We start from the raw sequence: 15247 nt of genomic DNA, 5'->3' as shown, positions 1-15247 counted from the left end.
GGAGCAGCTCACCTTTTCACCCACAGCTATAGCTACACCAGTCACCGCACACAGCTGATGGAGTGGGTCTCCGACATCAGGCACCTGTGGTCCTCCTGTCCTTCCTGTTGCAGCCAGGTGATGCACCACATCCATGAGCTACCAAGCAGCTTTAAGCATATGCTCATTTTCAGCCAAACTATCTCCCTGAACCAACACGCAGTCCTGCTCACCCTTCTGCAAGAAAGCAGATCCACGCCAACAGGGCATGGCAAGCGGGAAACAGGACCACAGCAGCCGCTACTTAGGACAGCTTAAACTGTCACGAGTTTGCACCTAATGGTGCAAGAGCCAGCCCTCTTAAACAGTGATTTTTGTCACTTTCAATTGCATCAACATGTGCTGCTCATCAGCAAGTGTTTTGAATTCCTTATCACTAGTACTGACCACTCCCCTCACCCCCCGGGCTGCTCCAATTCAGTGGCAACACTGAACTGCTGCAGTAAGGGCTAGGTTTTACAAGAAATGCTTCTAGCAACTTCATTAGTTTTGACATGGTTATGTAGCGTCAGAATCTCCTCACATCTTACTATCAATACAAAAATAACTGTTGCGCTACCAAGATGTGCAAAATGTTCTTCCAAGTTTTCTCAGGGGCAAAAAGTACTGTTAGCAGCCCTTGTATTCCCTATTTCACTGGTCTTACCTTCCATAAAACTTGGAGATATTCTTAAACATAAATTCTGGTTTTATTTATATATTTATTTTTACCAACTAGGTGAAGATTTGGACAACTGCAAGAGGGGCAAGTAAGCAGCTGGGACAAAAGGTAAAGCTCCAGGAAAAGAATATCGCCTGGGGCAGCACAAGGGCCCTCACACCACCTTCCTCCCCGTTTGAGTTTGCTGCTGCCCCAGCTGTCCCCTCCCGGGCACATCCAGGCCAGTACTGCCTGTGCCAGCAGGCACCAGCATGGCTCGAAACAACTGCCCTGGGCTCCCTCACACCTGCCACAGTCTGCCCATGGCTCCGAGCACTCGGGATTAGTCTCTGACAATTCATGACAAGTTACCACACACTGTCACTCAAGGAGACACTCAAACCTCAAAATTGGTTTTGTTTTTCACTTACATAAATTATTGGTTCAATTGTAATTTCTGCAAAAGCAAAAAAATCACTGTGGTGTCTTTAAATGTGCAAAAACTCCACGTACTGGACAAATACAGAACAGAAAGATGGTCCATGACCCTAAGAGGTAATGACCCAAGCATAAGATGAGATACAACAGAAACAGATGGGTGAATACAAGGAACCAACAAACAGCACCAGACAGCATGATGGGATATATATTGGCACTGGTCCCTTTGGCTCTTAGCTAGGCATTTGCAAGCTTCACCGCCAAAAGAGAGTTTTATCATGACCAACACAGTTGAAGGACAGTAAGCAAAACCTTGTTTAAAAATTTAATGGATTATTGAGAGTGCCAGAGCTCACGAAGCAATCACTGACAGTAGCTAACAACCTCAGACAATTGAGAGCAGTAGTTTCAAAGAAAGTAGGGTGACATGGTCAAAGCAGCAAGTTAGGGAAATTGGTCATTCTGCAACAAATGAATCAATGTATACCAACCCAAGCAAGAAAAACAGGATGTGGAAGTAATTGAGATGTGTGATGGTGAGAGGCAAAGGAGGGCTCCAACTTATTACTTTATGCTGAAGAAATTTGCAAACTTCACAGACCGGACATGCAGTCACAACTGATGCAGGCATGCAACACAGGCAGCGATGCTGCTGTGAACAGAGAAATGTGAAGCAGCACAGGGCTCAAGTCCAAGGGAGAGATCAAAACTTTTAGATAGTTTGAGTTGAAGCCTAGACATCCATGAGAGATCCAAACCAAAATCATGGCATCTATATTGGACAAGAGAGGCATGACCCACACCAACATTTAGACTCACATGTTATCAGCATAGACATGGCCAGATTTGTAGCTGCAGGTGGGAAAATGAGTATGGGAAAAGTCCAGGAAACTGACATGCCCAGAAACAGATTCTTCTGTTTCACCAGCTGGTAGGAATATACTGAATTCATAGCTCTATATGCAAAAAATAAGCTATTCAGCAGCAATACCACTTCCTAGCCATGACCCTAGTCTTGTGGCCTGCTCACTGCCTTCCTGTGAAACTTCATCCAGCTCTCTGTTTCCTAGAGCCTCCTTCATACCTCAGGGAAGTGGACGGAAGACTACCTTGGAAAAGGACAGGATGGGAAATACAGGACGGGATGGGAAATAAAAAGTCAGAGAGCCCTCAGCTGGTCATTCATGCTTCAGAGCAAAATGCCCAGAAAGGTCAGTTAGCAGGATCAAGGAGAGCAGCATGGAAGGAGGGAATCCCCAACCATCCTGCTGTCGGAAAGGTCTAATCATACCTCCGTATGCAGTGTTACCATCCCATTTGGTGTCAAGAGCTGTAGATCCTTCACATTCACACAGCATTTCACCTTACCAGTTCTGTTCACTATGTTCTGAATCGTGCAGGGAGAGGTAGCAAGCACCTTAAGGATACATGTGCTGTTATCAATAACAGTCGACTTCAGTAAGCTGCAGTGTTTAATGGAAAGGCTTAAGCAAAGCTTAAAAGTTAATGATTGAGCAGCAACTTTATTTTGCAACATAAGATGCAAGGTTTTCCCTCACAAGATGCTTTAGTATTTTCTTCTTTTAAGGCAGTAATTTCTGCCTTCCTTTCACTCAGCCCCACAGAGTAGCATATGATTATGAGACAAGTGGTTTTTTTAAAAAACAAAATGCCTGCCCTCATATCATTTCTTTAATAAAAATTGGGTTTACTCCTCCTTCAAAAACGAGGAAATTTTTCCTTTTTGAAAGGAAGAAGAAGTACTGAATTCCAATAGGTTATTCTGAATTTACAGGAGTGAAGTTTCACTGGCAGTTCAGTGAAAAGCTGACAGAGCAGTAAAACATGTTCAACTCATTTGGGAGATCTGCAGAATTTTCAAGAGAAAAAGACACTAACATAACACAAGCACTAATTCTCATTCAACAAAGACTGAAAACAGACTAAGAGCCATTTGAAGTCTAAAGTGCCAGACATCCTTAAATGCATATGCAAAATCCCAGCCCTAAAAATTTAGGACAGAAAGAAATACTTCACACAAAAGAGAAACTCCACAAAGGAAAGCTTCTCCAAGTCTGTCAGACAGCTGTTTTAGCATCGCACTTGCAAACAAGGGGTAAGCCAGCTGGACTTTTGTAATAAAATACCCACCTATGGCTGTTGTATGCTTTCCATAACTACGAGATGAAAACATAGTTATAGGCTCACACTGTTGAGCAGAGTAGCAATGAGAAGAAACAATACAATTACACTGGGACTGTTGATTAGTTCAAATGAAGTAGAAATAAATATACAATGCATCCTGGGAAATTGTCAGATATGGACCATCTTTCAACTATAAGATATGAGACGTTCCTCAGTTTAGGAGGAAAAATTAAAATATATAAAAAGTAGAAGCTGCTGATCATTTCAATCCATTCTGCTTAGTGATTTAATGTGATCAGTAGAAGAGGAAGAAAAGACAGAAGTCTGCCTCAAATATTTAAGACCAAAAGGTTTTCCTTAGAAGATTTTGTCCACATGCCCCTTTTTCTTTTAAGGATGTCAGATGCAGGTGAACTAGCAGATCACAGTAGATAGCAGGCAAGTGGAGAAAATCTGAGTGGCTGAATACAGTCACTTCCTTTTTCAAACAATGAGAAACATTTTAAATTTTTCTATCTGTACACAGAAATTTTTCTACTGAGCAATTATCTGATGAAAATTATTTTTCACTATGACATTATAAACTTCAGGAATTATTACTAAGTCCTCTTACTCATTAGCAAGACCGCATACTCGAATAAGCAGTATTTCTCCATTTATAGCTACTGAAACACATACCCTGTGCATCCTGAAGAACATGATATGTATAAATGGAGAAAACCCTGCTGATTTTTGAAAAACAGGAAAGCCTAATTCCCTCGAAAGCCATCCAAGTACTAGTGTGTGGTAAAATCTGAGGAAATTCTCTGGTGCCCTCTGCTGCCAGCTACCAAAAATGAACTAGACCTGACCTAGCTGGTTCCTCACATGCAGCCTGCATGGGGAGTCACTGCAGATCCACCCTGCGGGAAGCCTCCCTGCATAAAACTGAAGACACCGCACCAATTTAATGAATATACTGATACACCTTATGCCCACTCTTGGCAGCCTAATACTCCTTCATTTCACTCACTGGTTTGAGGCAAAAACAACATTAAGGTTTCATAAATAGAAATACCTATTATCCAATGTATTTCTTGTGAGCAGGCTTTAACCTCTTTGGGTAACATCCCCCTCTACTAACCACTAGTCATACCTTGCGGACAAGTCTTTGTTTCGCTGTCCCTTCAAGTGCTTTCTTGAAGTAGAGCCCGAAACATTTTCTGTGACTGTAGTCTGAGATTATGTGCCTAGAGCTCCTGGCTCACTCTGCCATCACCTGCTGCTCCTCTGACCAGATCGTGGGTCGCTGTCCCCTTCTGTCACACCGGTGAGACCAGGGTGTAAACCCAGTCACCCTAAGAACAGCTACAGGTAAAGTGACAGAGTAAGGTCAAACTACAGCGCAGGGATGAAATGAGCCGCTGGAGCAGACAGACAGGAACTCCAGCTTTTTGTTGCTTGCAAATATACACAGACTGCAGCATCTTTACCTTTCTTCAACACCACCATTGATGATGTCTTGAGGAAAACTGCTAAACAGTGAAGGGTCCGCCCTCAGGACTACCTGATATCACAATTATTTGAGCATACATCTTGCAAATCTCTCGGGAGAAGCTCAAGACAAGAAAATACGAGGGGACTTACCGAACAGTAGGAGTGAGAAGGAAGCAGACAGCTCTGGCTCTCACAGTTACTGAGGTTATATTATATACTGCATGTACTGAGGATGTACTACCACTGACAACTTCTACTTTCAGAAAACAACCACCTCTGCCTACATTTGGTCCATTTCTTCTCCTCTCCAGGCAGGCATGCAAACCGGCTTTAGACACAACACTGAATGAGTTCATTTCAACATTGGCTCAAGGCTGCTCTGATTGCCTTGTAGTTTTTATTCAAGCATACCAATTTAATAGGTAAAGCACAAGCTGCATGTGGTAGCTGAAGTAGTGCATGTGCTACCTTGTCAAAGGTATTGGTTTCTTCAGGACATCCTTACCATCTAGTATTTTATATTTTACTGTCAGCCTCTAATTTTTTTTTTTTTATTTTATTTTTTAACTCCTTTGCCTTCCAAAGTACAGCTTGGTTTAGATTTAATGAAGCTCTCAATTGGTTTCTTTCCCTTCCCCCTGCTCTGTAAATAACTTGTTCATTTCTACTATACTAGAAAAACTTTCCATTTTTTCCATCGGAAATTGAGCTGTCATTTAGAATGTATTGCTAGCAAACTCACCCCCTCCAATGCAATACTGTAACAGCCATGTGTTGAATCATTCATCATTTAAAAAAGACAGACAGTGGTGATAGGAACTCATCGTGGTTTCATCCCAACACCTACTAGAGCACTCAATTCAAGTTTGCAAGAATAAGAAGTCTTATTTGATTCTTATTTTTCTTGAAGTACCATAACACATCAAGATTTTCTAGTGAAATTCAACTTGGATTGCCCAGTGCTCTCTCGAAACATAGCAAGTACATGACAAATGAGAAAATTAAATAGCTACGGCACGCACAAAGCAGAGGTAGACAGCGAGCATACTGCTCTCTGGGTAAGATTAAAACACTTTCATTGGTCAACGGCATTGCACTCAAGAAGTGGAAGGTTTGTATTGCTTTGAATACTCCATTTCTCAAAGCCTTAAACCAGCAGAAAAGTGGTTTTCTATACTTCCCCCCCCCAACTAGAAAAAGGAAAAAGAAACACAGTATGAACTCTATCCTACTTGAGCAACTGCCATCTAGTCAAGTGGCTTTGTTGAATTTGGTCATTTAAGAGGTTTGCAATGCAGAACTCTCTAGCTTTGCTCCACCTCCAGGAACTCCCTGAGACAGGCTATATGCAGTATTTTCACTCTGCAATAGATGCCATTTTGCACTACTGAAACATTTCTCCAAAAATTACTTCTATGAATCTAGCTAACGTAACATTTTACTGGGTAAGGTTTTTGACTAATGGCTGATGTCAAAATCCATTTTGTTAGGCCACAACAAAAAATAATTTAAGAATTTGAGTTTTGTCTGTTTTTACATACAGTAAATAATTTTAAAGAAAACAGAAGTTACGGATAAAACCCCTTCTTTGTTGAGCTGTGCATTAAACAGCCAGCAGAGTGAGCATTCCTGCTTGCTCAGATAGCACTGGTGAAGCACTGAAGAGGCAGTTCATTATGAATCAGTTGCTTTTTAAAAATTGTTTCATTAATTTTTGAGAGCAAATCACTTCAATTAGTCTGCCTCCACTTGACAAAGGAGATATCAGTATGAGAAAGAGAACAAGCTGTTTTTAAAACCCAGTTCCAAGGTAGCACACTCGCTAAGGGGAATAGTTCCAGAGGTATAGCTGTCACCAAAATACTTCCATTAGTTAAAACAACATATACCATAACTCATATTGGACTAGAAACAGTAATAGTGGACTTAAAAGAATAGCTAAAAGGTAAACATCTGCTATCTTTGTCATCTGCAAGGACTATTCACAGTCACACCTGCTCTCCTTCCATTGCCAAGCCACAGTAACAGAATACATATGAATTAAGAATTCAGCCACATTTCAAGTAGCCTTGTTCTCAACAGGGGTACACATATGATTTAAAATACCACCAGAAGCCTGGAGCCTGCATGACATAGCACTAACACCACTACTGCTAAATCACTGATCTTAGACACAGGAAACGAGGACAGAAAAGAGACCTGCATCTTGGCTGCACCTTTCAGGCTGCAGGCTTTTCAGAAAAGAGCAGGTAAAAGCAATAAACCAGAGGCCACCCATAATAAGCTATCACATCATTAGAAGTGTAACTTCCCATTAATGAAAAACATCCATAATTTTAACTGAAAAGCACTTCACCTTTTTCAAATTCCAGACACCCACAATTTCCACTCACTTCATGACTTAGAAGGCAAAAGCAGCAACGAAGAAATTCCATCAGATATACCCCTTTACAGTATACACAAAATCCTTTCTTTCATTCCAAAACTAGTAGTTGAATAAGAACATCCACACCATAGCATCTTATTTCACACAATCAATAGTAACCAAAAGACATTTTCTTCTCATTTATACATATGCATTCACCTTTATTACTTGTGAGTGCATTTGTGTGTATATGCAGGAACTGTATTTACAAGGAGTGTCACCACAGTGCCAAATAACTCAATAGCCAGCCCAGTGCTATCTTCAGAAGTGTTGTATTTTACTTATTTAGATTTTTTTAAAGTAGAAAAAACCCAATCAAAAACTCAAGCCCACACTGGACATACCTTCAGGGAAAGATACAAACTTGTCCACTGAGGCAGACCATGCTCAGCAAATAGAACAAGTCACTAGAGAAGTAATTCTACTTAGATTTCAGTAATATATAAAAGATATTCAGGAGAGGAAATTTCATTTTATATTCCAAGGTTCTCTAGGCAGTGAATGCATTTGCATGCAGTGACTTGCACAGTGCAGCCGCAGCCATGATGATACTCATAGCATCATTCCTAATATGCAAATAAAAACAAAACAGTAATAAATAATAATAATTGTTCAGTATGTTGCTGATTAATTACATTATAATTTGCATTATTAATTACATAGAAGGATACAAATACTAGCTGAATTCATTAAGACATTACATCTAAGAAGTTGAGGGGGAATTAAAAGGAAATAAATGTAAAATACTAATGTATATATTATAATATAGTATATGTCAGGTGGTAAATATACATGCCAATGCACTAGACAGCAATAAGATTGTAATGAAATTCATCACATTTAACCATCACCTCGGGTTGCTCATAGCTACTATTTCATTCCACATTCCAGTATGCTTTGTGTCACTGTAATCATAATTCTATACATTCTGGACTCTTATATGTCATTAGTTACTATCAAAATGATTTCATAAGCCAAAAAGAACTTCAAAAAAGCAAAATCAAAAGCACTGAGTTTTCTTTATTGTTTCAGTCTTCAGAAGAAAAACACTAGTTTCTCCAGTGCTCTGCACTGGTAAGAGACTTTCCTTGGATTTAATCAGGCACGAAATGGCTTTCAGACTCTGCAAGCCTACAGGCAGTGTTTTATAATGGTAAAGTTGATTAAAAATGGTAAGAAAAACCCTCAGAGGTGGAAACACAATGTATGCCTTGTAGTTAAATCTTTCATAGTTAGTTACATGGTAACTTACTATTCTGCCCCAGCCTTTAAGCCCTGCATGACCCTACCATGAAGAGGCACATCAGCTACCCAGGGCCCTTAACTTTGCAACTCTAACATGTTTTCAAATGACTTTAACTCATTTTAAAGTAACTATCTAAAATACTTAGCAGCCACTTGACCTTTCTCCCAAAAAGGACATTACAAAGATCAGGAATTTGACCTCAACAACTTGATTCAATTTCTGAAAAGAGACAAGAAAACATGTATTTGTCCATAATCCAGAAGCGCCAGCTAGGAACAACATGCGGAAATCCTGACGTTTCATAGCACACGGGATGCCACAAGTGTGTTAAAATCCTCAGACCATGCTGTTGCATCTTTGGGTGCTGACGACTTCTTTTCTGTGACAGCAGCAAACACACAACGCAACCCCGTAAGTCAGCCCTGTCCAAATCTACACCGGGATGAATCAAGAGGCATTTTCCTCCGGTCTCGAATGTTCATTTTTCAAAGCAAGGCCTATGAATATGCACACTTCCAAAGATGGAGCCACTTGCTGCGAGGAGCCGCCTCAAGGCTTCGCCCCTGTGCCCCCCTCCTGCCGCCCTTGCTGACACACACCCACAGCCCCAGCGGCATTTCCCGGCCGTCCCGGCACCTTCCGCGCAGGAGGGACAGCTGCCCCACAAGATGCCCCAGCGCAGGGCTGGGCTGCTGCTCCAGCAGCGCGTACCCTGGGCAGGGGGTGAAGGACCATCTCCCTTGCAGCCTGGCAGACAGTGCCGGCACCCAGGGAAATCCAGCCCCGACCCCGCCGCCTGCCCGGGGTGGCCGCCGTCTCCTGCCCATCCTTCGGCAGGGCTGGGAGGCTCCGGGAGGTCACTCGGGTAGTCACCTCCCAAGGGTGGGAACGGGAGTTCTGGGGCAGGCGGTCTCCAACTATCGCAGGTAAGAACGGGAATGAGGGAAGCAGGAAGATTTAAGAGGAGACCAGCTGCTGTGAGAGACACCTTCCATCCCAAGTACGGAGAGGACGTTCAGGAGTGAAAGTGCAGAACTCAGCTGTTCCTTCGTCCCCCAGCCGCACTGCTGGGTGCACCAAGGGGTGTTCTGCACTCACCAAGAAGATCCTCCGCACGGCCCACTTGGTTATTTCATTCTTTGCCGCATCTGCTGACCACGGTCTCGGTTACCACGCACCGCCCAGCAGCCAGCACCCGCTGCCTTTACAGATTCAAACGATCTACTTTCACATCAGATATTATTAGCCTGTGGCTGTGTGCTAAAAGTGACACCGTAACAAAAATCAACTTGGAAGAGACTTGTGATCTCATGGAAATTATTTATGGGAGAGGGAAACAACGGAGTGTCAGGGTCCACATCCACGCCAAGAGAAGAAAACACACACAGACAGCATTAGTTATCACTATTATTTAGGGATCCTGAATATACGCTACATAATAAAAAACTATGCATACAGTTCCAATGCCTGCAAATTTTCCTTATCTTCTTGCTTAGGTCAAACATTACATGTTTCTCCTCCACCACCCCAAATGAGAATTTAATCATCTACTCCATACTGAACCTAACAGAGCTGTTAACGGGATAGTTATTACACAATGCACGCTCAACAGCTATGTTAGAATGACACTATCTGTAGCAACTTAAATCATACTTAAGATTCAAGCAGCATGAAATGTTAATATCTCAGCAAGGTATGCAAGGCCCCTAAAACAAACAGAAAGATTAAATTGGCACCTTAGCCAAAAAAAGAAAACTTTCTGAAAGCTTGCCAACACAGCAATACAAGCATTTCACTGAGTTCATAACGTATGATGCCGTTAGTCTCAACTTTTACTGAAGAACTGTTTAAAACAAAGTTAAAAACACAAGTTGGGAATATGTTTTTAACTCTCCGGTTTTATGGAAATCCTACTGACCTGAGGCCAATTTACTTAAATATTTAAGGGCCACATCAATAGAACTCAGTTCAAATTTCACTTAAGTTTTGATATTATACATTTTGAAAGATAAAAGGTATTTTTACAATTTATCAATTCCTAAGCAAGTTTTAGGAGTTCTTTTGAACATGACACCTTAAATATTTACAAAAGTTCTATGAGAAGTATGGCCAAAGGAGATACTACAATGCCGGGGATTCAGCTGTAAAATTTCCAATGTATCCTTTAACAAATCAAATGAACACTAAAAAGGTTCCCACTTCTTTCAGATTACTTCTGTGAATTTGCCACAGCACTTCAATATTTATATAAAGTTCCTCTTAATGAGCGGATTCAATATTCCAACCACTAGCTTTGTTTTTTTCAAAAGAAGTGGTAAAATGTAATGCTCTGGAAATAATGCAGAAACAAAATCCAGCCAATTAAATATATCAGGTAACCCAAAAATCTGTAATTGTATGAAAAGGCCAAGTTAAACGAGATCTAGAAAAAGCAAAGTTAGCACATAAATATGGCAATTCTAGGGTTAGCATTTGCAATAGAAATCTTGTATTCCCTGTGCCTTAGTCCCATCTCTTCTCTAGAATTTGCTCCTCCTCTCTTTTATTTTGGTACTGCAGCATCTCAATGCCAACTGCAGGAGTCTATGAGGTAGATGCTAATGTTGTGAGCAAGCAGTAGTACTCCTATAGTGCGACCCAGCGACACTATTAACAGTACTACCTTGGATCTCATCAGCAAGCACTATGTGTCCAACTACATCTACATATGAGCTGCTTCTTTTGTTGCTTATGGTCAGCATCAAAAGCTGTTCTTCAAAATAGCAAATTTGGGGAAAGAAAATAAAAAGCTTTGTCTTACCATATTCTGCACACAGCTACCAAAGGAACGTTTGTTGCAAAAAAAATTAAAGTTTATTAAACTTTTAAATGCTGCTTTCATGTAGTTTCAAGCTAGATATGCAAGCTAATGAACAATTTGTAAGCATCATTAAAGAAATACAGGAAAATCCACAAGGGAGGCTCATTTATACATTAAAAATCAGTCATTTCAATAAAAGCTAAACTGGATACCCCTCATTTCAAACTGATAAAAAACTTTTAAGTAGATTGGAACATTTGCAGTAAAGAATTTCCTCACACTTAGGCTTGAGAGCATGAAACCTGAATTAACCTTGGGGGGGGATATCAATGCTTTCCAGTTCATTTTGGCTTCAGAATCAGCTTCTCCCCCAATTGCTACCCGATTTGATTCTTTAAGTCATTGCATAGCAAGCCTAGGCTTGGAAAAAAGTTATTCCTACACCTGTGACTAACTCTTTCAAAACAAAAGACTTGAGAACATACAAAGTGACTGTATCTGTTTCTTTCCGTTAAACCATTTAAAACCAGTTTTCTTGTTTGACAATTATTATTTTTGGCCAAAGACTAGTGCAAGCTATTGTCTGTTTGCCTCATCTTTTGATACACAGATGAACAGGGAAGCAATCATATGAAGACTGCCTCACACACTCCAGAAACCTCTCTTTTTCCTCTCAGGTCCCCAGTGTAAAACTCAAGGGGGTTCAAGGCTCAACTGGAATAAAAACCTGGACCTGCCATAGCCTAACAGAAAACGACTAGGTCAGCAGAGTTCACTCTGAATTCTTTTCAACATTAGTACTTACTGCTAGCCTTCTCATGGCATAGGCTGAACAGGAGAAAATCCTTTTATTGCCTCTCTCTCTAAAAGGCACCATCCTTAGGAACTGGAACAGTGGTACCTGGATACATCCAAGACCAAGACAATTCACAGTCTGGCTACCAAGTCAGAGTTCAATGCCTGGCACCTGAGAGACTGGTACTGAAAGCCAGCAGGGAAAGTAGAGCTTCCTCAAAATAAGACAGAGGGTACTGCTGGCTTTTGGTCTTTCTTGCATTATGTGGGGCATGTTGGGAGATAGCTGGGAGTCATTTTAAGTATTGCCAAATACTGCCAAAGTCTGAGCTGCTCCTCACAAGCTCGCAGAGCTAAGGCAGACGGTGAACTCGGGAATGGCTTCCTGCAGCAGGAGAGGGCACAAACAGCCACTACTGTGATTAATGGCTTTCTTGCCAACACACAGTCCATAATTTGCATTGGTTGTAATCAAGTAATAGGATTTCTCATCACGTTTATGAACAAACAACTATAAAGCATCCTTGCTCTGCTAAGTTTATTCTGTTTAAACGCACAAAATAGTCAACGCAGAACACCTACCTGGCTCCAAAGATGTCTTTTTTTGCCAGATCAATACCAGAAACCACCTTTACCCTGAGGATACGAGACTCCTCCTGTTAATAAAAAAGAAAACAGGTTTAATGTTTATTCTGTAATTCATTTTGAAGATCAACAGTTCGCAAGAGGTAAAGCTGTGAATGAACTCTCAGCCTTTAGATAGCAGGAGTCTTTCCTGCTAGGTAGGATTTTGAGAAGAAAAACCTCTGGGAAGGAGATATACAGTTTATCTGCTGAAGAATAGCCCAAATCCAAATATGAAGAGCATCCAATGCCAGTCAGAGCTGTAATAAAAGCAGAGTAAGAGTAGATAACACTAATAATATCATAGTAATAATAATATAACAATAATAGTAATAAAAGGAGAAGACAATTTGCTGAACAGGGCCATTTCAAATCCTAAATGATCCATACTCCACAGAAATTCATTCTGCTTTGAGTCTAAAGCTGTCTCTTCAAACACAAGGGAAAATATTTGTAACATTTTTTGTCCAATAATGCTTATACCTCTTGGTCAGAGATGTCTACGGTTTAAAAAAAAAAAGTGCAAGATTAAAAATAAATCCTTAAAATTACATTTTTTTAAACCTGTCTCACCACCTTGGTATATACAGAGCTCAGAAACAACTTTCAGTGACACATGGCAATTCCTGAAGATGCACATTACTAGGAGGACATCAACCTGACACTCATTTTATCACTTCATTACGTTAAGCTACCAAGGAACATCAATATAAATGGTATTTTTTACTGTATTTTTTTTTCACCCTGTTTGACCAGTTTATTTTTGCTACACAAAGAGGCCACTGAAATTAAATCTGGAAAGGATCCTACAGAAACAGGTTCTGCAGTCACCCCTATCAGTTATACCTTTTTCTCCTCTGATAAGCCTTCCAGAACTGCAAGATACAAGATTCAATTACAGTAATTTGAGACTCCATTCCTTGAAGCTTGTTCAGCAAACTAACATTTTCCTACAGGTTTATCCTGGCACGACCATACTACACCTAGTCTATTTGTTTTAGATAGCTAAAAGCGAGACGCAGATTTGTTAGCTGTCTGAGATTTTTCAGATTATCAGGAAGGTTAGAAACACCCCAGAAGCAAAGGCGTACCTGTCCGGTCTAATACCATTCCTCGGGAAGGAGTCAGAAACAGATTACTGCAGAGAAAGAAAAACAAAAGTCTCATTGAACCTGTCTGCAGGGCGAGTTCCATCCTGACACACGTCCTGCTGTAGTAACAGTGCTGCATTAAAACAAAAGCTCGAGGATTTAACTCCTTTCTGAAAATTTGTTTGTTAGTATTCTTTCCAGCAGCACTTAACACTGTCCAAAGTAGTTTTTAATTAAGAAAACAGGATTCCTTCCCAAAAGAGCCTAAAGCTTACCAGAGAGGTGAACAAAATAGTATGCGAAAAAGAACAATTCAATGGACTTATGTTAGTGGACACTGAACTTTTTTTTTTTTCATATGTTAACATTTTTCAACCTGTTCATGTCAATACAACATGCCTGGTCTTCTAGAGCAGTTTTAATAGACAAAAGGCAATGAACTTGCAAATTGTGATCCAAGAAAATTCCTTCATTAAGAGAAGATGGCATAGAAAAAAAGAAGTCAGAAATGCGGACTATTCTGACTTTACTGAAGGATAAGAAGTTGTAATACTAAGTAAAGGGGGACGGAAGGAGGGATTTCTGACAGTTACTATATTATCAATGCTACTCAGATTTCTTCCCACAAAGTCCAACATCAACTTTGCTAGAGTGGCATCTTATTTCTGCACTAAAATCATCTCTGCTTATTAACTGAATTAAAACAACATACTTAAAAAAAAAAAAATCGCAGCAGGAGGAAGTCCAACTACTGGAGGATCCCTAGTTCAGGTTCTGCAAGACACAAAAGATGATGCTCCCGACTATCTAAATAGATACTCAAAACCATAAAGTATGACCAGTTCAAGTAGACCAGAAGATATGACCCTGTTCCCTCCCTGCATGCAGGCCCTCAGCCTCTGCTAAATATTCCATTTTACCAAGCAGAAACAGTGTTTTTGCAAATGTTTGTTCAAATTTTCGTATGCATAAGATATATGTATTATTTGAAAAAATAATTTAAACCCACCTCAATTAGTAACAACCTCAACTTTTTTCCTTCAGTCAGTAAGATACTTACTTTGATAACATCTATTGTATACAAGGAGCAAGGTGAATTTTGGATGATGGAAAATCCTTCTGCAGAACATGACACTTTATATATAGTACTCTGAACCATAGGAGTAGCTGTTCAGACAGCTTGTCTTTAAAATAATTCCCTTGTAATGCACCAAACTTTTCTTATCTGTATCATTTTGTCTGAAAGCATTCACAAAAGCAGCATAACAACACAGGTGCATTCATGTACACACATATGCATAAAAAGCATAATAAAAAAATATTCCAGCTCATGTGACTACACAAAACCTCAAATGATATAGATGCAGGGTTCCCAAATTAAGCTTGCTCAAGCATCACCATGGGCAGTAGTGGGAACCAGCAGCAGCTCCCAGCTTCCCAGGCTGTGCACTGGCTGACACCTCAGATTTGATCTCCCCTTCCTTAGCTGGGAATGCTGCCAGGGGGAAACAGCAAGACTGAAGGGCAG

The 15247-nt window shown here is 40.5% G+C and overlaps 1 protein-coding gene across 4 annotated transcripts in view; it reads right to left on the bottom strand.

The window, feature by feature from the left end:
* The window catches only part of NEDD4L (NEDD4 like E3 ubiquitin protein ligase), a 193318-nt gene that overhangs the window by 138125 nt on the left and 39946 nt on the right, over window positions 1-15247 (bottom strand). For all 4 annotated transcript variants that reach the window (XM_052778721.1, XM_052778722.1, XM_052778723.1 and 1 more), the window contains exon 2: window positions 12587-12660. In XM_052778721.1, the coding sequence (XP_052634681.1) occupies window positions 12587-12660 (74 nt within the window). The remainder of the gene's footprint in view (window positions 1-12586; window positions 12661-15247) is intronic.

Source organism: Harpia harpyja, chromosome Z, assembly GCF_026419915.1.
Source record: "Harpia harpyja isolate bHarHar1 chromosome Z, bHarHar1 primary haplotype, whole genome shotgun sequence".
Taxonomy (NCBI): Eukaryota; Metazoa; Chordata; class Aves; order Accipitriformes; family Accipitridae; genus Harpia; species Harpia harpyja.
Note: the sequence above shows the minus strand (reverse complement) of the source record. Positions and strands in the feature narration are given on the sequence as shown.